General features: G+C 42.9%; 1 protein-coding gene across 1 annotated transcript in view; it reads left to right on the forward strand.

Moving 5' to 3' along the window:
* Positions 1-340: 340 nt before the first annotated feature.
* Positions 341-26,473, forward strand: part of CRYL1 (crystallin lambda 1) — a 158,845-nt gene continuing 132,712 nt past the window's right edge. The window contains exons 1-2 of the mRNA XM_075849995.1: positions 341-476; positions 19,573-19,680. Of these exons, the coding sequence (XP_075706110.1) occupies positions 436-476; positions 19,573-19,680 (149 nt within the window). The 5' untranslated portion in view covers positions 341-435. The remainder of the gene's footprint in view (positions 477-19,572; positions 19,681-26,473) is intronic.

Consider the following 26,473-nt stretch of genomic DNA (forward strand, 5'->3'; position numbering starts at 1 on the left):
CCTAATACCCTAGTGCAGGTTTAACAAAGGTGACCATGAATTTTGATATAGCCACTAAAGTGGAAAATTCCTCAGGCCACAAAGGGGTTAACCGACTGGCTTAGTTAGTCCACTTTTCACACTACGCTTTTGATAGTTTGCCTTTAGTGAAACCCTATGTGATGGTGATTTCAATATACCAACCCTGAGCAGTTGTATCTGCCATAACAGAGTTGTATGAAATGAAGGTGGAGCACTGGACTGAATATCAGGAGCCAATCACTGTGCAACTTTTATGCTTCAGGCTGGAGCCTTTCAGGACAGCCAATCAGGTCAAGGATTGTATGAGACGTCGTGTAGACACCAAGTAAATAGTCTGGGTTGTGAAACTGCTGCTGGTCTAGTGCTGGCTGGATCCTTCCTGCAATCTGTAGTCTAAGCAAACTACCGGCGAACATGACTGACCCAAAGGAAGGGAGTATTGTGATCATTGGAAGGTAATTTATACACCGCATGCTGCTACAACTGCAATTCCTGTGTGCATTTAGTTTACATTTTAACTGTTTGTATAGTTTATAGCAGAAGTAGCAATTTTAGTTTTTCATCAACTGCTGTAGAAATACAAGTTCCAAACCTGACATGCTGGGGTTTGTAGTGCTACAGCAATTGAAGCGCAAGAGCAACTCTACACCCCGATCTCATATTTAACAAAGGAACCAGAACAAATTATTAAAATTTACCCGTGAATTATCGATTTATTTCAATAGTTTTTGTTGTTTATTCTTTAACAGGTTTACTATTTTACCTGAACATATTAATAATATGTTACATGTGAATTTTAGATGCTACAAATGATAGATTGTCTTTATAGGTGACTCGTATAATTTCATGTTTGCTCAGAACTTGAAGTTTCCAAAAATTTTTCTATCACCCTCAAAAAACAGGAAGCTGAGAGCTGATCCCAGATGACCTTCCACATTGCCAGAAACAGTCTCTGATTTTTTTGCTTTTCAGCAAGTTAATACAAGCATAATAGATGAGGAAATTGCACAAGTAGCAGTTCCCCCATATATTCTTATTATTGCAGACGCTACTTTTTCATACCTCCCAACTATCACGTATCGAAAAGAGGGACAACTGATGCAGTGCGCGTAGCAATTTTTTTTATTTTAACCCATGCCTGTAACTCTGCCCAATCCCTGCCCATAAACACCCGCTTCAGCCCTCACAGTATCCTGCTCCCATAGTGCCTCCCCACAGTATAATTCCCCCATAGAACCTCCACACAATATAATGCCACTATAGCTGCCCCCCACACAGTCTAATGCCAAATAGCTGCCCCGGCACAGTATAATACCCCATACAGTATAATGCCCACACAGATGCCCCCATACAGTATAATGCCCACACAGATGCCCCCCATACAGTATAATGCCCACACAGATGCCCCCCATACAGTATAATGCCCACACAGATGCCCCCCATACAGTATAATGCCCACACAGCTGCCACATATAATATTATGCCACCATAGCTGCCACCATACAGTATAATGCCCACACAGATGCCCCATTCAGTATAATGCCCCATAGTGCGACAATGCCCTGTAGATGGTGCCCACATAGATGGTGCCAGTGCCCACATAGTGCCACAGTGCCCATGTAGATGGTGCCCATGTAGATGGTGCCCATATAGTGCCACAGTGCCCATATATAAAGTGCCAGTGCCCATGTAGATGGTGCCCATATAGTGCCACAGTGCCCACGTAGATGCCACACCCCCCTTGAAGATAGTGCCCCCTGCTTGTAGATAGCGCTAACCCCCCTGTAGTAACGCAAGGGGCTTCTCCAGGAGGGGAATCCCCAGCCAGAGTTTCAGCAATGCTCTGGCCTCGGATTCCACTCCAGGAGGTGCCACTGACGTCTCTATCCATGTATGATGGGGCTTTCCCAAAACAGGAGTCCCCGGCCATGGAGCTTGCTCTGCTCTGGCCCAGTACTCTTTAGTTGAATGCTGGAAGCAGGGAGCTGATGGTTCCGTGATTCAGCATTGGATGCAAATGTATCTGCTTGTAAGCCGTCACTTTCCAGGCTGAATCCTGGACGGTTAGGAGGTGTGCCTTTATCAGTGGAGCATATTCATATTAAGGTTGTTGGACTGAAAATAATTCACATTCCCTCTCGCTGCTATGTGAATCTGTCAGCACAATGCAGAATGCCTCTTAGGGAAGCCTATATTCTATCTATGGAGCAACAGAGAAAGGTTGTCAGAAAGTAATAAGAATATAATAGGTAATTGCTACTGTACTGACCAGTTGGCTCTCATAGTTGCCAGGGCTCACGCAGTGCTCATATGTGTTAGGGTTTTCCAGTAACCACCTTTTAATAATGTAGAATGTTGATCCAGGGATTGCCAGCAGGGATGAGGAACTCTTCCGCATCATCCGAGTAATATGTTGCCCATAGAAGTTTATGGGATCCTACTATGCATCTGATTTCATACAGTGCCCAGTTCTGTTGAAAGCCGTATTACAGAGCCATTCTCCCTCTATAAGCACTGCTTCTATGGAACAATATCTCGGTTGTATGGCACTATATGGAGTTACCATATGGTGGCATGTTGAGTGCCTTCAGCTTTATACTACGAAACTTCAGGGTTTCTCTGTGCCTTAACACAAGCTCAGGGGCGGACATACAATACGTGCAACCAGTGCATCTGCACAGGGGGGTAAGGGCCCTACTGCCATCCTAAAATCAACTAGTAGCTTCCTACTGTCTATTAGCTTGCATGGTTGATTGTTAGAGAGAGAGAATGTTGCTCTATAATGAGCTTTTGGAGAGCAAGAAGCCCCTATACTGTTCTTGCATGGGCAGAGGTATGGGGGTAGTCATCAGAAAATGTGTACGCAAATTGACCTGCGGTGCAGATTCTCACCCTGCGACATGTCAATATATCTTGCAAACTTTTTGTACAGAATTTCTGGACAGAAAGTCTGCAGAATTTACGCTACGTGTGCAGGGGACCTTAGGAAGCATTCACACTTCTGTATTTGATCCGTATTTTGTATCTGTTTTATAAGCCAAAATCAGGAGAGGATACTAAAAAGTCAAGTATAAATGTTTACACTATACATATATTTTGTTTAAGATCCAGTCCTGGTTTTGTCTTTGTACTAGCCGAGTACTCAAGTGTAAATGAGGCCTTAGGCTATGTTCACACGGCGAGTTTATGTTTAACGGGTCCCGCCGCAAAATCCGCCGCAGTATTTTTTCTGCCGTTAGCAGGAAGATTCCTACTCCTATTCTCCAATGGGAGGGCAGAATCCACCCGAAGATCAGGCAGGATGCTTCTTTTGTCCGCTAGCTGAAAAAGTCAGCTAGCAGGAAAAAGAAGCGTCCGCCTCCCATTAAAATGAATGGGAGGCGGAATGTTGCGGCGGATTCCACCGCAAAGATTCTGCCATGTGATCAGGACCTTACTCCGGATTAGCTTTGATTTGTAATTATGACAAGTTTAACTCAATGGACAAATGCATTTTTTTTCACCTCAATATGTAACTCTAAAATATTTATTTTTCTTAAATAATATAAAGGAGTTATAAAGGCTCTACAGAAAACTTTTAGAAATTAACAAAAAAAAAAGCCTAAAACAATTCAAGACCAAATGTACAAGAGCCTTTATGTTAGGCAGAGAAGACTGTGTATCGTCCATGACAATGTTCATAAAATGGATTAACGTAGAATAAAATAAATCGGACACGAGGGGCTGTCTCCCTAGAACCTAGGGAGGACATCTCTATTTGAGGAAGAAGATGCTGATGCAAAGTTAAACAAGCAAGAATTGGCTCACCATGCAGCTCAAACATCCATTGTGGAAGTTCAGGGTTCCCTTCGGGCAGGGCAGTCGTGGACCGGGCGGCCATTGAAACAGATCAATAACAGAGAAGTGCAGAACTTCACCACTTCAATGGAATGTTTTAGTCATAGCATGAATTGTAGCAAAAAAAAGGGTTCCCTATGATATAATAATGCTATACAGTTAGAAGACCCCCCTGACTAAGGAAACAGAGGATCTCCTAAAATATCGGCTGACTCCTCTACATAAAAAGTCACTAAGATGTGGGTATATGACAGGTATTCAAAAAGCAGCAAAGAAAATAGCTGTCCCCTTATGTTCTGCATTAGATTTGTCCAGAGTGACCCTTAAAGCAAATCTCCTGCACTACTTTATCCGAGGGCAGCATAGGAAAGTGAGTACAATGCTAATGTAAAAAGATGAGGCTATGAAATATTATACATACGGTCAAAAAGTGGCGCTCTATAAACGAATACTATCTGAACAAGCAATTCTAGGTGTGGTAAACAGCCAAATTGATTCCCACTTTTTATAGTTGTGAAACCCACAGCAGGTACAATCACGGGGAGGGTCACCGGTAGGTTGTTGTGGCCGTATCGCCAATGAACGAGCGTTGACAACCAGGTGGATCTGCACTAGAGGAAAAAAAAAAAGACAGAAAAAAGTTTGGAAATTTCTGTAGGTGCTGCTCAAACGAGCAAGCAGATGTAGATGCATATAGATTCAATTAATAATTAATTTAACTGATTATTAAAAAGAGCTATGCGTTTGGATACCATACAAGTCTGAAGAACAACTTACCAGTAGTCAAACATGGTAGTGGCAGTGGAACTGTGTGCCCATACTTTTCTGCTTTATGACCTAGGCAACTTGTCTTAATTAATGGAACTATGAATGCTGCTCTGTACCAGAAAATCCTGAAGGTTTATGGCCTGAAGTTCATGCGCGATTGGTTATGCAGAAAGACAATGCTGCAAAATATTTAAAAAGGTCCAACTCTGAAAATTTGGACTAGATTTGTCAAAGTCATAACTTAAGATACTGTGACTGGATCAGGATTGGCAGTTCATACTCAAAAACCTGCCAATGTGGCTAAATTCAAACAATTCGGAATAGAGTAAACCAGTCTGTGGAGCAATTTTAGGGTATGTTCACACGAGGGTGTCCGTTACGGCTGAAATGACGGGGATGTTTCAGCCTGAAAACATCCCCGTAATTTCAGCCGTACCGGCATGTGCAGGCGCTTGAACGCCGCGTCAATTACGGGCGTAATTGGCGCTGCTATTCATTGGAGTCAATGAATAACGGCTCCAATTACGCCCAAAGAAGTGACAGGTCACTTCTTTGACGCGGGCGTCTATTTACGCGCCGTCATTTGACAGCGGCGCGTAAATTATGCCTCGTGTGAACAGACAAACGTCTGCCCATTGCTTTCAATGGGCAGATGTTTGTCAGCGCTATTGAGGCGCTATTTTCAGACGTAATTCGGGGAAAAAACGCCCGATTTACGTCCGTAAATAGGCCGTGTGAACATACCCTTAATCTCCGGCATTTGGTTGCAGTTGTTTCTGCTAAAGGTGACGCAACCAGGTATAATGTATTTCACATGGGTAGTATAGGTAATGGATAACTTTTTTTTTCCTTTTAATAAATGAAATAATAAAAAAATTGTGTTGTGTGTTTATTTTATCTTTTTAATTTTTGTGCCAAGTTTGCACATAGATTCCATTGACCATTAGAGTACAGGTAGCAGCCAGTGAGAGACTAAAATCATACTTTAAGCCACTCCGTCAGATATTTATAAAGTTATTGACTCTTAAAAACTATTTTCCTTGAAGTAATATCTTCAACCAGGAGAAGCTATAGGTCCTGAATCTCACTCAATCCCTAAACATTTCATGATAAAACTATCTTTAACCCTGGTACTACCTTTCTACCTAAAGTAGTCCCTACATCAAACATGTCTCAGGACATCCTACTTCTATGATTCTCCCCACCCCCACATACAGATAGCTAAAATACGGCTCTGTACATGAGCCGTATATTATGTGCAAAGCACAAGATCGGATCCTGTCAGACTAAAACAGGGAAACTTTTTTCCAAACATAGCCAATGTAAAATGTTTCCCTTTTTTGTTGTGACTGAAAATATACTTATAGCTCATGTTCGGTTGGTTTCTATTTTTTGAATTTTGTAATTGAGGCGTCTGCCAGGGTTGTCATCGTCTTTGTCGGGTGGTTCGGAGTGTAGGGGGGGGGGGGCTGCTTCATCCAATGCATTTTTGGGAGTGTTATTGTAAAGTTTGGCAGCCAGATTGGGACAGGAGAGGGAAGAGATAGGGGACTGTAGGCTGTCTATGAGTTGCTGAGTGTTAATGGCATGTAGATTTCTGTATGTCTGACAGGTAGGCATTACCTGAGGAGGCAGAGAATATTTTATAGTAAAGGAGAGAAGGTTGTGGTCAGAGAGCGGGAGAGGAGAGTTAATAAAGTCAGAAACTGAGCAGAGACGGAAGAAGACCAGGTCAAGCGAATGTCCGTCTTCATGTGTAGGAGAGTTAGTAAGTTGTGACAGACCTAGGGAGGAGGTTAAAGATAGAAACTGGGAGGCAGATGGAGAGATTGGGTTATCAATGGGGATGTTGAAGTCACCCATGATGAGAGTGGTGGGTGTTTCAGAGGATAGAAATTGTGGAAGCCAGGCAGCAAAATGATCCAGGAATTGGCGGGGTGAGCCCGGGGTCAGTAAACCACTGCCACTCGGAGGGAAAAAGGGTGAAATAGTCTCAGGGTGTGGACTTCAAAAGTGGGAAATGTGAGCGGGAGTACCAGCGGAATGACCTGAAAAGTGCAGTGTGGGGAAAGAAGTCTACCTACTCCTCCAACCTGCCTGGTCTCAGGTCTGGGGGCATGAGTGAAATGGAGACCACCATAAGATAGAGCAGCAGGGAAGCAGTGTCAGACAGGTGTAGCCATGTTTCTGTAAGAGCCATATATACAGTGGATATAATAAGTCTACACACCCCTGTTAACCCCTTCCCGGTTCCATAATCGCCGGCTGTAACGGCGGGGACCGAAATTAGCTTAGATCCCCGCCATTAACCCCTTAAGTGCAGCGCTCAAACGCGATCACTGCATTTAAGGTGTTTGCAGCTCATCGGAACCCAAGCAATGAAATTGCCAGGGTTCCGGTGGCTGCAATGGCAACCGGAGGCCTAATACTGGCCTCCCGGTCTGCCTAGCACGGAAGCCGGTCAAGATCCGCCCGGCGGCGGAGCCTGATCGGCTTCCGTAGCTGCCGGCAAGATGGCGCCGGGTCAGAAGCTGATCCGGCGTCATCAGCGGTGGAAGTCAGCTGTATATTACAGCTGACATCCACCTGTAACGGCAGGAGCCGGAGCTAGCTCCAATCATTTCCAATCATTTCTCTAAAAAACCTGTGCGGTCAAAACGCTCACTGTACCCCTAGATAATTTCCTTGAGGTGTGTCGTTTCCCAGATGGGGTCACTTTTGGGGGATCTTTACTGTTTTGACACCGCAAGAGCCCTTCAAACCTGACATGGTGCCTAAAATATATTCGAACAAAAATAAGGCCCCAAAATCCTCTAGGTGCTCCTTTGCTTCTGAGGCCGGTGCGTAGCATGCTACGGCCACATGTGGGATATTTGCTAAAACTGCAGAAACTGGGCAACAAATATTGAGTTGCATTTCTCTGGTAAAACCTTCTGTGTTATAAAAAAAATTGTATTAAAAATTTATTTCTGCAAAAAAATATGACATTTGTAAATTTCACCTCTACTTTGCTTTAATTCCTGTGAAATGTGTAAAGGGTTAAGACATTTTCTAAATGCTGTTTTGAATACTTTGAGGGGTGCAGTTTTTAAAATGGGCTGACTTTTTGGGGGTTTCTAATATATAAGGCCCTCAAAGCCACTTCACAACTGAACTGGCCCCTGTAAAAATAGCCTTTTGAAATTTTCTTGAAAATGTGAGAAATTGCTGCTAAAGTTCTAAGCCTTGTGATGTCATAGAAAAATAAAAGGATGTTCAAAAAATGATGCCAATCTAAAGTAGACATATGGGGGATGTTAATTAGCAACAATTTTGTGTGGTATAACTGCCTATCTTACAAGCAGAAACATTTGAATTGAGAAAAATGCTAATTTTTGCAATTTTTCGCTAATTTTTGGTGTTTTTCACAATTAAATATTGAACATATCGAGCAAATTTTGCCAGTAACTTAAAGGAACAGTGTCATCACAAATACATTTTTTATATGTTAAAGATGTTAGTGCTTTAATAAAAACGTTTATATTCATTTGTGTGTTTGTGTTTTACTGTTTCTTATTTTTACACTTTTTCTTCCCTATGGGGGCTGCCATTTTTTGTTCCATTTCTGTGTGTGTCGATTAACGACACACACAGACATGGAATACGGCAGCCACAGTCCCATAGGGACTGTGAACGGCTCCCGTCCCATTGACTGCCGTGTACGGCGTCTGTGTGGGAACTGCGCATGCGCCGCTCCCACACAGTCCTATTCGAAATTGGCGCCGTCCGGCGCCATTTTCCTGTGGACCGGAAGTCGCGGCCGGACAGTAATATTACTACTTCCGGTCGCGGCTTTCGGACTTGTGCACATGGAACAGCGGCAGCAAACGGAGCGGACGGGCCGGAGGGAGCCGCGGCGGCAGGAGCAGGTAAGAGATTTCAATGTATGTTAGTGTTTGTGTGTGTTTACAACTGTATGTAAACCTACTACACTGTGGGTTACCTCAAAAAATGGCGACACACAGTGTAGGAGGTTAAACCTTTCAAACCCCTCGTTTATCCCGGCACTAGCCAGGATAAAGGAGGGGGGGATGCTGAGAGCTCACTAGAGCGAGGGCTTTTAACCCAATGTTGCAATGCTGCAATTTTGGGAACTAGCTCCATCTAGTGACCAAAAATGGGTAGTATTATAAATTAGAAAAAATTAATAATATTTCCTGACTCGCGAAAAAAATAAAAAAAATTTGAACAATGTTTAATCACCCACACACTAAATGTTTAATTTTTTAAAAAAAAACATGTTTTTCTGGCAACACATTCCCTTTAAAGTGCAATGTGTCATGAGAAAACAATCTCAGAATCACTTGGATAGGTATAAGCATTCCGGAGTTATTACCACATAAAGTGACACATGTCAGATTTGAAAAATGAGGCTCTGTCAGGAAGGTCAAAAGTGGCTAAAGAGGGAAGGGGTTAAAATGCCAGGTTTTTGTCATGTCAAAAAAAATCAGTGCAAGATGACTCATTTCAGAGCTTTTTCCACCTTTAATGTGACCCATAATCTGTACGATTCCATTGCAATCAAACTGAAATCATTTAGAGGGGAAAAATAACAAAGCTACAATATTGTGGTTGCCTAAGTGTGAAAACCCTCTTATAATTGGGGATGTGGTTGTAATCCGAATTAGCCAATCACATTTAAACTCATGTTAAATAGTAGTCAGTAAACAGCTGCCATTATGTAAAGTGATTCTGAGTATCCCCATATAAAGTTCAGCTGTTCTATTAGGATTTTCCTGCCATTTTCTTTGTTGCATGTGACCGCAAATACCATGGTCGGTAAGGAGCTTACAACGCATCAAAGGGATCTGATTATTGAAAGGCATCAGTCAGGAGAAGGGTACCAAAGAATTTCCAAGGCATTAGATATACCATGGAACACAGTGAAGACGGTCATCAAGAAGTGGATTACATTTGGTACAACAGTGACATTACCAAGAACTGGACGTCCCTCAAAAATTGATGAAAAGGCAAGACGAAAATTGGTCTAGGAGGCTACCAAGAGGCCTACAGCAACATTAAAGGAGATGCAGGACTTTCTGTCAGGTACTGATTGTCTAGTGCATGTGACAACAATCTCCCGTATTCTTCATATGTCTGGGCTGTGGGGTAGGGTGGCAAGATGGAAGCCTTTTCTAACAAAGAAAAACATCCAAGTCCGGCTATGTTTTGCAAAGACCTACATCAAGTCTGCCAAAAGCATGTTGGAAAACGTGTTATGGTCCGATGAGACCAAGGTTGAACTTTTTGGCCATAATTCCAAAAGGTATGTTTGGCGCAAAGCCAACACTGCATATCACCAAAAGAACGCCATACCCACAGTAAAGCATGGCGGAGGCAGCATTATGCTTTGGGGCTGTTTTTCTGCAGCTGGAACTGTGGCTTTAGTGAAGGTGGAGGGAATTATCAACAGTTCCAAATATCAGTCAATATTGGCACAAAACCTGCAGGCCTCTGCTAAAAAGTTGAAGATGAAGGGTAATATCACCTTTCAGCATGACAACGACCCAAAGCATACCTCCAAATCAGCAAAAGAATGGCTTCACCAGAAGAAGATCAAAGTTTTGGAATGGCCCAGCCAGAGCCCTACATGAATCCCATTGAAAATCTGTGGGGTGACCTGAAGAGGGCTGTAAATAGGCGATGGCCTCGCAATCTTACAGATTAGTAGCGCTTTTGCAAGGAAGAGTGGGCAACAATGGCCAAGTCAAGATGTGCCATGCAGATAGACTTCTACCCAAAAAGGCTGAATGCTGTCAAAGTCAAAGGGTAATTCAACAAAGTATTAGTTTAAGGGTGTGTTTATTTATGCAATCACATTATTTTTGTTCTTTATTTAGTTTTTTCCGCCCTAAAAGATTTCTGTTTGTTTTTCAATACAATTATACAGTTTATAGGTGACATTAAAGGTGGAAAAAGTTATGAAATTGGACTGATTTTGGAACATGACAAAAACCTGTCATTTTAACAGGGGTGTGTAGACTTTTCAGATCCACTGTATGTGTATAACTGTTAGTAGTTGCCTATCACCTAAAAGTAGGATACTCTATAAAAGGCCGGGGAGGTCAGAGATTCCAAATTGTTCAGTACGCTGGAGAGTTTTAACATAGAGGCAAGTTGATAGTTTGTCAAAGTGCCTGCTCTGAAGAGCCGAAGCACTGTAACTTTATTTATACTCATTTTATGCTTCCTTATTATATAGCAGTACTCAAACATTACAAAGCATTCTAAACTTCTATTGACTCAAGTAGCGCTGGACCTTCTTAGGCCTTCAGAACCACAGCACTTTGTTGTGGCATAGATTCCACTAGGTGTTGAAATCGTTCTGCAGGAATGTCAGATTCTTAACATCCTCCTCTAACCCCCTTATTTCCATGGGATCCCCTTTCGGTGGATGTTTTTCCTCGATCACACTATTCTCGGTATACTTTCGACACCAATGCACGAGACAACCCAACCAATGACCATGCCTCGTTCAAAGTCGCGGAATTGCTATCAAATAAATATATGCCATTTTTACAGTAAGTAAGGACTATTAGGGGATATTTACTGTCTGTAAAAGACTAATCCTGCAATAGCAATATGGTGAACAACATGTTGCCTAACAAAGTACATCTCTATTGCGGAGTTCAGCACATGCTATAGTTGTAACGTTCTTTGCCACTTTTCTTATGGTAAAATTGTTGAACAGTAGTAAATCAGTCGAACTCTGAGCTTACTGTTTCTACCACAATATAGAAACTTCACTTGTGGTGGTCAAAGAGGTGGATATGGCCGGGGCCGGCCTGAGGAGTGTGCGAACTGTGTCATTGCACAGGGTGCAACACTCCAGCAGGTGGAAGGGGGCGCTGCGCTGGCTTCCTTCCCCTGCTCATGTTTCAGAAGGGCCTGGCGACTCAGCAGCTTCCTTTCCGCCCGGCGCTGCTTCTTTCAGTGGGGTCTCTACCTCTGTAGTAGCCATAGTGGCTGCTAGTGGTGACACTGGGCATGAGGGCACCCCTGCCATATATGGACAGAGACATCAAGCACTCCGTCCAGGAGTGGAATCCCCGGCCACAGGGGGATTCCGCTCCTTCAGGAAGCTACAGTGACGCAATCTACAAGGGGGCTGTGTGGCACTAGCTACGAGGGGGCTGTGTGGCACTACCTACGAGGAGATGAGGGGCACTACCTACGAGGGGGCTGTGGGGCACTACCTACAAGGGAAGGAAATTTGAAGCAGGTTTTTTCTGCCTTACAAAAAACGCTGTGTGAACATACCCTAAGAGTGTAGTGCTTGTTTTTAATCACTTTCTGTCCTAGGTGAGTAAAAAAAAATTGGGGGGCACGGTCTACAAGGGGGAGGTGGGGGGCTGTATGGCACTGTCTACAAGGAGGAGGTGAGGGCTCTATGGCACTGTCTACAAGGAGGAGGTGTGGGATTATGGCACGGTCTACAGGGAGTCTGTATGGCACAATCTACAGGGGGCACTATATACAAGGGGGGCATTATACTGTGTGGTGGCCACTAAGCAGACATTATACTGCGTAGGGGCACTGCATGGGGCAATATACTATGTGTGTGCCACTTAGGGGGCATAATACTGTGGGGCACAATTAGAGGACAAAATACTGTGTACTTGAAGGGATTATAATATATTATATTATTATTATACTGTGTGGGGGTACTATATAGGGAATTATACTGTGGGGGTATTATACTTTTTTATGGGCCATTTTTTTTATGATTGAGGTGGGGCGCCAAAAGATAATTTTGCACGGGGCGCCATCTATCCTAAGGCCGACCCTGGATGTGGCTTCATAGATTTCTCATTCAGCCTAAACAAAATATTTTCCCATGCAATTATGTCAGAAATCTGGTGTTAATCATTCTCCCCTAATATGATTTAAGAATTTACCCAAAAGCTCATTTGTATAAGAAATTTTGTACAGATGTGGAATTGTGCTTGCCACGGAAATGCCACTAGACAGAAAATTAACCCTCTGTGTCTTTGTTGGATTTGGCATAGGGCTAAACTTCTGGTAGAGACTAAGATGCGTATTATGTGCGGATTTTGCTGCACCAAATCCGCAGCGTAATACAGTACCAGCAAAGAAAATGAGATCTCAAGAATTTTTCCGCATATAAATTGCCCTGCGGTGCATATTTTAAAATCCTGCATGTCAATTTTATCTTGTGTTTTAATCTCAGAATTGTATCTGACAAGTTTATAAAAAAAAAAACGCACCAAAATCTGCAGCATAAAAACCGCACCTATTTCCGCATCAAAATGTAAAAATGCGGAAAGAAGTGCGGATTTTATGCTGCAAATTTTGGTGTGTTGTTTTTTTTTACTTGTCAAATACAATTCTGAGACGGAAACGCAAGATAAATTGATCTGCGGATTTAAAATCTCATTTACTTTGCTGGTACTGTATTACGTTGCAGATTTGCTGCAGGAAAATCCGAGCAGCAAATCCACACGTAATACGCATCGTGTTCATGTGACATAAATTGCCTCTTCGGGGTTGTGGACTTTGCTAAGGAAATGCCCAGGTCAGGTCTCCAACAACAACCGCTGTCAGCTGGAATAAAGCGGGGTACAAAATTGTGAGGCAGAAGCATGGTTGTATAAATCTGAGGTCAAGACTGGCAGAGTTCATTCAATATAGAAGAACAGATATGGGTCAGAGCAGGTAGCGATCCATAAGCAAAATCAGAAAACGTCAGTCAATTCAAACATAGCAAACCTAATAACCCCTAAACATAATAAAGAACTAAACAAACTTTGTTGTCCAGGTAAGGTTAGAGTGTCCGGGGCAGGAATAAATGCTAGAAGGCGCCTTGTTGCAGGCTGAGCAGAATTTAATTTGCTGCACGCTGGTCATTTAAGCAGGGCAGAACTTCGACAGGGAGCCAGGAGAAACATCAGCGTCCGGATAAGTGTCCGACGTCCTGTAATATTTCTTTAGGCTTGATTAAATGTATATTAGCAACTTAAGAACTATATTAAGGAAGCCGTGTACAACAACCTAAAATACTGATGAGAGGTTCCTATGAATCTGAATAAATAATTTCTATATAGGAAAAAGTTAGTCATGTAGAAATTATTTTCTGTATTACTAGTCACAAATTAGCTTTAAAGGCTATGCACTTTTGAATGGATTTTCTTTTTAAAGGCTATGTGCACCTTTTTGATAGGATTTTTTTAAAAGTAAAAAGCTCAATCATTGTGATTGGTGTAACTTTATAAATAGTTTTTTATTAAAAATTATTTTTACTTTTTGAGATACAGCTTCTCGTATTCTGCATACAGAGCAGCTGTATTGTTCGCTAACGCCTAAATCTGTCAGTCCCACGGACCTGTCAGGTTCAGTATCCGTCTCTGACACGCAGGATCCGCCTGTAATCTATCACATCTAAGTTATGAACTGTTCCAACAGACCTGACAGGAACAGGATTTAGCTAATGATACAGCTGCTCTGTATAGAGAATACAGCGCAGCTATATCTCAAAAAGTAAAAAGAATGAATAAAAAAAGAGTTATATAGTTGCACGAATCACACTGATTGGCCTGTTTTATTTAAAAAAAAAAAAATCCCTAAAGGTTACATAGCCTTTAAGCAATTTTCTAATTGGCTTTTTACGATACAGCTTCTGTGTATCCTGAATACATAGAGGCTGTATCGTTCTCTCTAAACCGATTCCTTCATTTCAGCTGAACCAATAGGCTTGGCTAATGAACTTAGATTTGATCGATATTAGGTGAATCCTGTGTGTCAGAGACACACAGGACCCACCCTCAGCTGAGCCATCAGTTCAGCCGAACTAACAGAATCGGCTGATAGAGCACGATACGGCTTCTATGAATACAAGATACATAGGGGCTGTATGGTAAAAAGAAAAAGGTGTAGATAGCCTTCAGGCTGGGCTCACACGACCTATTTTCAGACGTAAACGAGGCGGATTATGCCTCGTTTTACGTCTGAAAATAGGGCTCCAATACGTCGGCAAACATCTGCCCATTCATTTGAATGTGTTTGCCGACGTACTGTCCAGACGACCTGTCATTTACGCGTCGTCGTTTGACAGCTGTCAAACGACGACGCGTAAATTGACTGCCTCGGCAAAGAAGTGCAGGACAATGTAATTTGAGCCGTTCTTCATTGAAGTCAATGAAGAGCAGCTCAAGATTTACGAGCGTCACTGATGCCTCGCATAATGCGAGGAGGAACTTTTACGTCTGAAACGACGCAGCTGTTTTCTCCTGAAAACAGTCTGTCTTTTCAGACGTAAAAGGCACTTCTCGTGTGCACATACCCTTAATCTTTCAAACATTACACCTAAAGGCTTTACATTTCGCTGCCAATGTATGCACAAAGGTTGATAAACAGTAAATATCAGATTGTTTATTATTGTTAGTGTTCGTGCCCCATGTTGGTGGACTTTAGAGATAGATGTAATTTTAAATAATTAGTAAAATAAAGTTTTTACTTAAAGAGAACCTTTCACCTGCCCATACATGTGCAGCATGTAATGGGCAGGGCTGCACAAACCCTGGGGCACTTTAACCCCTTCCCTCTTTGGCCACTTTTGACCTTCCTGACCGAGCCTCATTTTTCAAATCTGACTTGTTTTACTTTGTGGTAATAACTTCGGAATGCTTTTACATATCCAAGCGATTCTGAGATTCTTTTCTCGTGACACATTGGACTTTATGTTACTGGCAAAATTTGCTTGATACGTTCAGTATTTAATTGTGAAAAACATCAAGATGTAACGACAAATTGCAAAAATTAGCATTTTTCTCAATTTAAGGGCTTATTCAGACGAACGCAATATACGTCCGTGCAACGCGCGTGATTTTCACGCGCGTCGCACGGACCTATATTAGTCTATGGGGCCGTGCAGACGTGCGTGATTTTTGCGCAGCGTTGGTCCACTGCGTAAAAGTCACGACATGTCCGTTCTTTGAGCGTTTTTCGCGCATCACGCACCCATTGAAGTCAATGGGTGCGTGAAAACCACGCATGCCGCACGGAAGCACTTCCGTGCGAACTGCGTGATTCGCGCAACAGCTGTCAAAAGGATGAATGAAAACAGAAAAGCACCACGTGCTTTTCTGTTTACAAACATCCAAATGGAGTGTCATAATGATGGCGGCTGCGCAAAAAGCACGCAGCCGCGCATCATATGCTGCTGCCACACGGAGCTGTTAAGTGGCTTTTGCGCAAGCAAAACGCCGCGTGTTTTGCGTGCGCAAAAACGCCATGCTCGTGTGAATCCAGCCTAAGTGTATCTGCTTGTAAGACAGGCAGTTATACCACATAAAATTGTTGCTAATTAACATCCGCCATATGTCTACTTTAGAATGACATTGTTTTTTGAGCATCCTTTTATTTTTCTAGGACGTTACAAGGCTTAGAACTTTAGCAGCAATTTCTCACATTTTCAAGAAAATTTCAAAACGCTATTTTTACACGGGCCAGTTCAGTTGTGAAGTGGCTTTGAGGGCCTATATATTATAATACCCCAATAAATCACCCCATTTTAAAAACTGCACCCCTCAAAGTATTCAAAACAGCATTCAGAAAGTATTTTAACCCTTTAGGCGTTTCACAGGAAATAAAGCAAAGTAGAGGGGAAATTTACAAATTTCTCTTTTTTGAGGGCCTTTTATATTAGAAACCCCCAAAAAGTCACCCCATTTTAAAAACTTCACCCCTCAAAGTATTCAAAACAGCATTTAGAAAATTTCTTAACCCTTTAAACGTTTCACAGGAATTAAAGCAAAATAGAGGTGAAATTTGCAAATTTCATATTTTTTTGCAGAAATAAATTTTTAATCAATTTTTTTTTGTAACACAAAGTTTTACCAGAGAAATGCAACTCAATATTTATTGCCCAGGTTCTGCAGTTTTAGGAAATATCCCACATGTGGCCCTAGTGTGTTAATGGACTGAAGCACAGGCCTCCGAAGCAAAGGAGCACCTAGTGGATTTTGGGGCCTTATTTTTATTAGAATATATTTTAGGCACCATGTCAGGTTTGAAGGGCTCTTGCGGTGCCAAAACAGTAAAAATCCCCCTAAAGTGACCCCATTTGGGAAACTACACACCTCAAGAAGCATTTTCACCGCACAAGTTTTTTACAGAAATTATTGGAAGTAGGCCGTGAAAATTAAAATCTAAATTTTTTCAAAGAAAACGTAGGTTTAGCGATTTTATTTTTTTTCCTCATTTCCACAAGGACTAAAGGAGAAAAAGCACTGCAAAATTTGTAAATCAATTTCTCCCGAGTAAAACAATATCCCATATGTGGTCATAAATTGCTGTTTGGACACACGGCAGGGCTCAGAAGGGATAGAGCGCCATTTGGCTTTTGGAGCTCAAATTTAGCAGGAATGGTTTGCGGAGGCTATGTCGCATTTACAAGGCCCCTAAGGGGGACAAAACAGTGGAAACCTCCCACAAGTGACCCCATTTTGGAAACTACACCCATTGAGAAAATTATCTAGGGTATAGTGAGCGATTTGATCCCACAGGTTTTTTGCAGAAATTATTGGAAATAGGCCCTGAAAAAGAAAATCTAAATTTTTTCAAAGAAAATCTGGGTTTAGCTATTTTTTTCTCATTTCCACAAGGACTGAAGGAGAAAAAGCACCGCAAAATTTGTAAAGCAATTTCTCCCGAGTAAAACAATACCCCACATGTGGTCATAAATGGCTGTTTGGAAACAAGGCAGGGCTTAGAAGGGAAATAGCGCTATTTGGCTTTTGGAGATCACATTTAGCAGGAATGGTTTGCGGAGGCCATGTCACATTTGCAAATCACCTGAGGGGACAAAACAATTAAAACGCCCAAAAAGTTACTCCATTTAGGAAACTACACCCATTGAGGAATTCATCTAGGGGTGTAGTGAGAGTTTTGACCCCACAGGTGTTTCATAGAATTTATTAGAATTGGGCAGTGAAAATAAAAACAATCCTTTTTCTTCAATACGGATTTAGCTCAAAATTTTTAATTTTCTCAACAAATAAAGGAAAAAAAGAACCCCAACATTTGTAAAGCAATTTCTACAGAGTACGGCAATATCCCATATGTGGTCATAAACTGCTGTTTGGGCACACAGTAGGGATTAGAATGAAAAGAGCGGCATTTGGCTTTTGGAGTGCAGATTTTGCTGGATTGGTTTCTGGGCGCCTGTGGGACCAAAACAGTGGAAACCCCCAGAAGTGACCACATTTTGGAAACTACACCCCTCAAGGTATTCACCTAGGGGTGTAGTGAGCATGTTAACCCTGCAAGTGTTTTGTAGAAATTAGTGTGCACTCAATGTTGCAGAGTGAAAATGGGATTTTTTTCCATAGATATGCCAATATGTGGTGCCCAGCTTGTGCCACCATAACAAGACAGCTCTCTAATTATTATGCGGTGCTTCCCGGTTTTAGAAACACCCTACATGTGGCCCTAATCTTTTGCCTGGACATTTGACAGGGCTCAGGAGTGAAAGAACACCATGTAAAATTGAAGCCTAATTTGGCGAAAGTATTGGTTCACAATTGCAGAGGCTCTGATGTGAAATAATAAAAGAAAGTACCGATGAGCTGCAGACACCTTAAAGCGATCGCGTTTGAGCACTATATTTAAGGGGTTAATGGCAGGGGTCTAAGCTAATTTCGGTCTCCGCCATTACAGCCGGATGTCAGCTGTAAGATACCGCTGACATCCGGCGATGATGGCACCGGCTCAGATTCTGAGCCGGTGCCAAGCATTTGGTGTATGGATACGACAAAATGCGGGAAGCACTAGCTTTCCATGAAGTATCCATACGGCAAATGTCGGGAAGGGGTTAAAAATGTTTACTATCCTCCTTATTTAGATATCGGTGCCATTATATTTGGCGCCCGATATTTAATAAACTCCCTGAACTGTCAATGGGGCGTGTAATTGGCAAGGGGGCGTGTAACATCGCCGTGACACTGTCCAATCAGCTACGGACAGTGTCACTGCAAGAGCTCTGCGACTATGCGCGCTCACGCTCTCACTCTTCAGCTTTCGGCAGACAAGCTGAGAGATCACACAGTCTTGTCCTTGTCTGCCGAGAACTGAAGCGTTAGTTCAGGGGGTTATTTAAATATCGGGCGCCAAATATAACAGCACCGATATCTAAATAACGTAGAAAGATAGGATTTTTTTTTATAAGGAGACGAGGTATGGGCAGGGCACTTAACAAACACTGACCAAGTTAACTTCAGTAATTTAGAGTATGTGTGGTAGTTTTAATAAAATTAATTTTAGACCAAGGTGTTGCTGCAAATGAATTAAAGGGTAGCCAACAAAATTGTGAAGAAATGTATGCTTAATTCACAAAGTAACAATTTGACTAAAAATATTTCATCTATTGACTGAAACCACAATCAGATCCCTAAAATCAAATGGTCAAGTTACACTTTATCAAGTGCACAAACCAGTACCTAGTACTACTAGTAACCAGTAAGTTGTACCAGTTTTATACGTCAGGAGCCCATAGGCAAAGAATTCTCGGTGCTGAAGGCCTTGCCCTTTATTCTAAAAAACATTGTCAAAAAATTGCAAGTGGATGTTTAACATTCCCCATCTTTTAATAAGGTGTGTCCCTACACAGTCTGACATTGTCAGTGCCAGAGTGTGTGGGAACATGCCCCATTGACAAGTGGAATGGTAACACCCAGTTGTCAATTTATACATTTCCAGGAGGAATAACAGAGGAACAACTCAGTGCAGAAGTGCTCCAGCATTTTTTTTTTATGGGGAATGTAAGTAGTTTAATAAAATGGTCCTGTTTAAAGAGCAAAAGTAAAGTAGATATTGATATGATAAATTTAGGTTTTATGGAATCCATGAAAATACTTGTTGTTTATATACTTTCTTCTTTTTTTTTTTCAGTGGTCTCATTGGTCGCAGCTGGGCCATGGTGTTTGCGAGTGGTGGCTTTAAAGTCAGACTGTATGATATTGTAAAAGAACAAGTCACCGCTGCTCTGGAAGATATACGGTATGGTTCCTAAATATTACAAGCAGGAAACATTAAACAGTTTTGCCCTCTTTGCTGGAATTAAAGGAATTGTACGGGATTAGAGAAACATGGCTGTTTTCTTCCAGAAACAACTGCCCACCTCTCCATAAATTTTGTCTTGTATTGCAGCTTCACGCCATTGAAGTGAATTGGGCTGAGCTGCAATATCACACACATCCTGTAGACAGGTGTGGCACTGTTTTTGAATGAAAGAAGCCATGTTTTTCTAATCATGTAAAACCTGTTTAACCCCTTTAGGACACAGCCTGTTTTGGCCTTGTGGCACAGCCGATTTTATTCAAATCTGACATGTGCCACTTTATGTGGTAATAACTCCGGAATACTTTTACCTATCGAAGCGATTCTGAGATTGTTTTCTCGTGACATATTGTACTTTATGATAGTGGAAAAATTTGGTCGATAAATTCAATATTTATTTGTGAAAAACACCAAAATTTAGCAAAAATGTGCATTTTTCTAAATTTAAATGTATCTGCTTGTAAAACCGATAGTAATACCCCACAAAATAGTCACTAGTTACCATTTCCCATATGTGTACTTTATATTTGCATAGTTTTTTGAACATCCTTTTATTTTTCTAGGACGTTACAAGGCTTAGAACTTTAGCAGCAATTTCTCACATTTTCAAGAAAATTTCAAAAGGCGATTTTTACAGGGGCCAGTTCAGTTCTGAAGTGGTTTTGTGGGCCTTCTATATTATAATACCCCATTAAATCACTCCATTTTAAAAACTGCACCCCTCAAAGTATTCAAAACAGCATTCAGAAAATATTTTAACCCTTTAGGCGTTTCACACGAAATAAAGCAAAGTAGAGGGGAAATTTACAAATTTCTCTTTTTTGTTTGCCGAAATTCATTTGTAATAAAAAAAATTGTATAACACAGAAGGTTTTACCAGAGAAATACAACTCAATATTTATTGCCCAGGTCCTGCAGTTTTTAGGAATATCCCACATGTGGTCCTAGTGTGCTAATGGACCAAAACACTGGCCTCAGAAGCAAAGGAGAACCTAGTGGATTTTGGGTCCTGCTTATTTTTAGATTATATTTTAGGCACCATGTCGAGTTTGAAGAGGTCTTGTGGTGCCAAAACAGTGAAAACTCCCCAAAAGTGACCCCATATTGGAAACTAGATCCCTCAAGGAATATATCTAGGGGTATAGTTAGCACTTTGACCCTACAGATATTTTGCTATATTTATTGGAGTTAGTCTGTGAAAATGAAAATCTACTTTTTTTCTGAAATAACATAGACATTTTTAATATTTGCAAGGAATAAAGAAGAAAATTCACCCCAACATTTGTAAAGCATCTTCTCCCGATTACGGAAATACCCCATATGTGGTAATAAACTGCTGTTTGGACCCACGGCAGCGCTCAGAAGGGAGGGAGCGCCATTTGGATTTTGGAGCACAGATTTTGCTGGATTGCTTTTTAGTGCCATGTCGCGATTGCAACCCCCTGGAGGGAACAAAATAGTGGAAACACCCCAAAAGTGACCCCATTTTGGAAACTAGACCCCTCAAGGAATATTTTTAGGGGGTTAGTAAGCATTTATACCACACAGGTCTTTTGCAGAATTTAGAAGAATTAGGCCGTGAAAATGAATATAAACATTTTTGTCCACTAAAATGTTGAATTTTTTCATTTTCACAAGGGATAAAGGCGAAAAAGTTGCCCTAACTTTGTAACGCAATCTCTCCCGAGTACGACAATACCCCACATGTGGTAATAATTTATTTCTTTAATAGAAATTAATTAACCTTTGCAGGAATGATCCTTTTTTCTTTTCCATTTTAGTTTTTCACTCCCCGCCTTCCAAACGCCATAACTTTTTTATTTTTCCATGAATTGAGCGGTGTGAGGGCTTATTTTTGGCAGGACGAGCTTTAGTTTTTATTGGTACCATTTTTTGGTAGATGCAAGTTTTTGATCACTTTTTATTACATTTTATTTAGAGCTTTGGTGGCCAAAAACAGTGATTTTGGCGGTTTAAATTCTTTATTTCTTACGGTGTTCATACTGCGCTATAAATGACAATTTTACTTTATTCTGCGGGTCGGTACGATTACGGCGATACCATATGTATATAGTTTTTTTATGTTTTGCAACGTTTGCACAATAAAATCACTTCTTTATAAAATAATTTCTTTTCTGTGTCACCGTATTCTGAGAGCCGTAACTTTTTTTATTTTTCAGTCAAAAAAGCAGTGTAAGGGCTTTATTTTTGCGGGACGGGTTGTAGTTTTTATTGGTACTATTTCCGGGTATATGCGACTTTTTGATCACTTTTTATTGTATATTTTGGGAGGGGTGGTGACCAAAAAATAGTGATTCTGGCATCGTTTTTAGTTTATTTTTTTTGCGGCGTTCACCGTGCGGTAAAAATAACATTATAGTTTTATAGACTGGGTTGTTACGAACGCGGTGATACCAAATATATGTACTGTTTTTTAACGGTTTCATTTTTTCCCTGTAATAAGAGACTTATTATAGGAAAAAAAAATCTTTTATTTTTACACTTTTGTAAAACATTTTTATTAACTTTTTTTTTAATTTTTTCTTTACTTTTTACACTTTCTTTTTTTACCTGCAGCTCTGATCGCTGCTAGAATACATTACACTACCTAGGTAATGTAACGTATTCCAACTGTCAGTGTGATGTCACAGTCACTCTGACAGTTAGTCTACGAGGACCAGCAGAGGCTGATCCTCATTGGCTTGCATACATGGCAGACCCGGGGGCCGTTGTTTGGAACCCGGGTGCCATCACAAGCATCAGCAGCCCCCACAATTGCATAGGGGCTGCTGATGTGCTACAAACCCTGTACATGCGGGGATCACAATCGAGCCCCGCATGTAACGGGTTAATTGCCGAAATCAGCGGCAATGAGCCGCTGATCGGCAACTAACTAGTGGAGTGTCAGCTGTCAGGGACAGCTGACCTCTCGGTTCCCGATGCACACTGTCGCCGATCGTGTCACAGACACTGTCATCGACAGTGTGAATCGCGAACGGCAGTGACGTCCTGTCACTCTGACAGGAAGTCTATCAGGAGGCTGATCCTGATAGGCTTACGTACATGGCAGACACAGAGGCCATTACTTGGCCTCCGATCGCCATGCTAGCCATCTGCAAACCTCACGATTTCATCGTGAGGTCTGCCGATGAGCTAGAAACCCCTGAATGCGGTGATTGCAATCGATCACCGCAATCAAGGGGTTAATTGCCGGAATCAGCGGAAATAAGCCGCTGATCGGCATACAGTGGAGTGTCAGCTGTCAGGGACAGCTGGCCTCCCGGTTCCCGGTGCACACTGTCGCCGACAGTGTGCACCTATAACCACTCAGTAACTGTACGTCCCTGTGCCTTAAGACACTGGCCGCATGGACGTACAGTTGCGTCCTCGTGCGCCTATTGGTTAATATACATAAAATGTTGGATTTCTAATTACTTTGTTTTAATTATTTTGTACTGATTTTATGGTACAAGATGTTCTTCATTGTGTTACTCTTTTACAAAAAAAAACCCGCAAATAAACAGCTCAGTATTTGCTCTGTATTTATCAGAGCAGCCCTGTTGATGAATGAGCTATGCACTACACTGAAGTTACACCAGTATCAATGAATATGCCCCAAAGTACGCATTTAGTTCTTATCTAAGGTAGCTTTATGTATATCAATCTTTACAACTCCTTGTTCAGATTTTGGAATATCTGGTGTGGATTTGGCTAGTAATCCACGGCAGAAATCTGAGGCTTAGGCCTTATTCACACGAACGTGTTTAACGTGTCGCACGGACCTATGTTAGTCAATGGGGCCATTCAGACATTCCGTGATTTTCACGCAGCATGTGCCCGCTGCGTAAAACGCACGACAAGTCCAATACGCATGTCGTGCGTGATTCGCGCAACAGTAGATCAAGAAATTAAGGGAAAAATAAAACCACTTCCTTTCTTGTTCTAAACATCAAAACCGCGTGTCATAAGGATGGCATATGCGTGAAAATCACGCAGCTACGCAGCAAACCCTTATGACACACGGAACTGCAACGCGCAAAAAACACAGCGTTCGTGTTAATAAGGCCTTACTGATGGATTTCTGCCAGGAATTTAAAGATCAATCTTCTTCGGATCTTCACGCAGATTAGTCCCATACAATGGCTCTAACCAGGTCCGACCTTAGGGGCGTGCGACCTGTGCCATTGCACAGGGTGCATTGCTCCAGCAGGTGGAAGGGGGCGCTGCGCTGGCTCCCTTCCCATGCTTGTTTCAGAAGCTCCCGGGCCCGGCGACTCGGCAACCGCCTTTCTGCCCGGGCGCTTCTTCACTCTGTGGCGTCGCTACCACTGTAGCAGTCAAACTGGCTGCTAGTGGCGACACCAGGCATGAGGGCACCCGTGCCACCCGTCGGGACGCCATGGCCGGCGGCGCTGCTAGCAGCCGCTTCGGCTGCTAGAGCGGTAGCGATGACACTATAGTAGAGCAGGGAGGTATCTCCTTGCTCTGCTATCTACTAGCGCCACTGTAGCTCCCTGAAGAAGCGGAATCCCCGTGTGGCTGGGGATTCCGCGCCTGTACAGAGCGCTTGATGTCTCTGTCCATACATGGACAGTGACATCAGGGGCAACTCCTGAAGAGGAATCCCCGTCCAGAGCGTTGCCAACTCTGTGACCGGGGATTCCACTCCAGGAGAAGCCAGTGACTTCACTGTCCATTAATGGACATAGACGACAGGGGCTTCTCCTGTGGCACTACCTACAAGGGGGCTGTGTGGCACTATTTACAGGGTGAATCTGTGAGTGGCAGTGTAAAGGATCTGCCAGGCACTACGTCTGTGGATACTCCCAGGATTAATCAGTCGACACCTGAGGCCAGACCTCTTAGACTGACACCGGCTCCCACCAATCAGGGTGGCAGGCTCAGGAGTGGGAGAGCCTATCGCGGCCTGGTCAGTCGGAGTTAGCTCCGCCCCCTGTCCATTTATACCTGCCGTTTTCTCTTCCTCATTGCTTGTTATTCTTCTTGGATTCCTGACCCCACTGCTGCCTTGCTCCAGCCTGCTTCTGCCGTGTTTCTGCCTTGCTTCAGTTCCCGCTTATCCTGTTTCGCTCTGCCCCTGGCTTGCTTCCTGCTCCGTGCTCTGCATTTGTATACTCCACTACATCCTGATCCTGACTGGCTCGTTCACCACTCCATTTCCTCACGGTGTTCCGTGGGCTACTGCCCATTCCCTTGCTTGTTCCCTGTCTGTATCCCCTTGCACTTAGTCAGCGTAGGGACCGCCGCCAAGTTGTACCCCGTCGCCTAGGACAGGTCGTTGCAAGTAGGCAGGGACAGGGCGGTGGGTAGATTAGGGCTCACTTGTTCCCTTCACCTCCTTCCTGCCATAACATAATAACAAGCCCATACCTAGTATACCTTTTCTCCTACGCTGACGCTATCATGGACACCCTTGAGACCCTGACCCAGCAGATGCAGGGCCTCTCCCTACAGGTCCAGGCCCTGGCTCAGAGGGTCAACCAGTCTGACGCTGCCGTAGTAGTACCCCTCACCTCACCTCTAGAACCCGACCTCAAGTTACCTGACCGTAAGACTTTTCTCTCCTTCCGGGAGAGTTGCAGACTTTACTTCCGTCTAAAACCTCACTCCTCAGGTTCCGAGAACCAGCGGGTGGGTATCATTATATCCCGACTCCAGGAAGGGCCCCAAGAGTGGGCCTTCTCCTTGGCTCCTGACGCCCCTGAACTTTCCTCCGTCGATCGTTTTTTCTCTGCCCTCGGACTCATTTACGACGAGACTGACAGGACTGCCTTAGCCGAGAGTCAGCTGGTGACCTTACGTCAGGGTAGGAGACCTGTTGAGGAATACTGTTCTGATTTTAGAAAGTGGTGCGTAGCTTCTCGGTGGAACGACCCGGCCCTAAGGTGCCAGTTTAGGTTAGGATTATCTGACGCCCTGAAGGATCTGCTTGTTAGCTACCCCTCTTTTGACTCCCTAGACCAGGTTATGGCCCTAGCAGTACGACTTGACCGACGTCTCAGGGAACGTCAGCTTGAATGTTTCAATGTTTTCCCCTCTGACTTCCTTGCGATTCCCCCCGAGGTCCCATCTCCTCGCTCTTCCACGGAAGACTCGGAGGTACCTATGCAACTCGGGGCCTCCATGTCCCCTCGACAACGTAGAGAGTTCCGCATGAAGAATGGTCTCTGCTTCTATTGTGGGGGTGATAAGCATCTACTGAACACCTGTCCCAGGCGCAAGAATAAGCAGCCGGAAAACTTCCGCGCCTAAGTGATCATCGGGGAGGTCACTTGGGCGCACAGGTATTTCCCGTTAATATGAAACGCAATAAAATTTTGCTTCCCTTTCAGGTCTCGTTTGCTGGCCGGTCTGCCACTGGCAGTGCCTTCGTGGATTCTGGCTCATCTGCTAATATCATGTCTGTGGAATTTGCTATGTCTCTAAAAATGCCTTTTATTGATTTGCCTTATCCTGTCCCGGTAGTGGGTATCGACTCCACTCCTCTTGCTAATGGTTATTTTACTCAGCATACTCCTGTTTTTGAACTCCTTGTTGGCTCCATGAATTTGGAGCAGTGCTCTGTACTGGTGATGCAGGGATTATCGTCCGATCTGGTATTAGGTCTTCCCTGGTTGCAGCTGCATAATCCCACGTTTGATTGGAATACTGGGGATCTCACCAAATGGGGTAATGAATGCCTGACGTCATGTCTTTCGGTTAACTCTATTTC

Source organism: Rhinoderma darwinii, chromosome 2 (assembly GCF_050947455.1).
Source record: "Rhinoderma darwinii isolate aRhiDar2 chromosome 2, aRhiDar2.hap1, whole genome shotgun sequence".
Taxonomy (NCBI): Eukaryota; Metazoa; Chordata; class Amphibia; order Anura; family Rhinodermatidae; genus Rhinoderma; species Rhinoderma darwinii.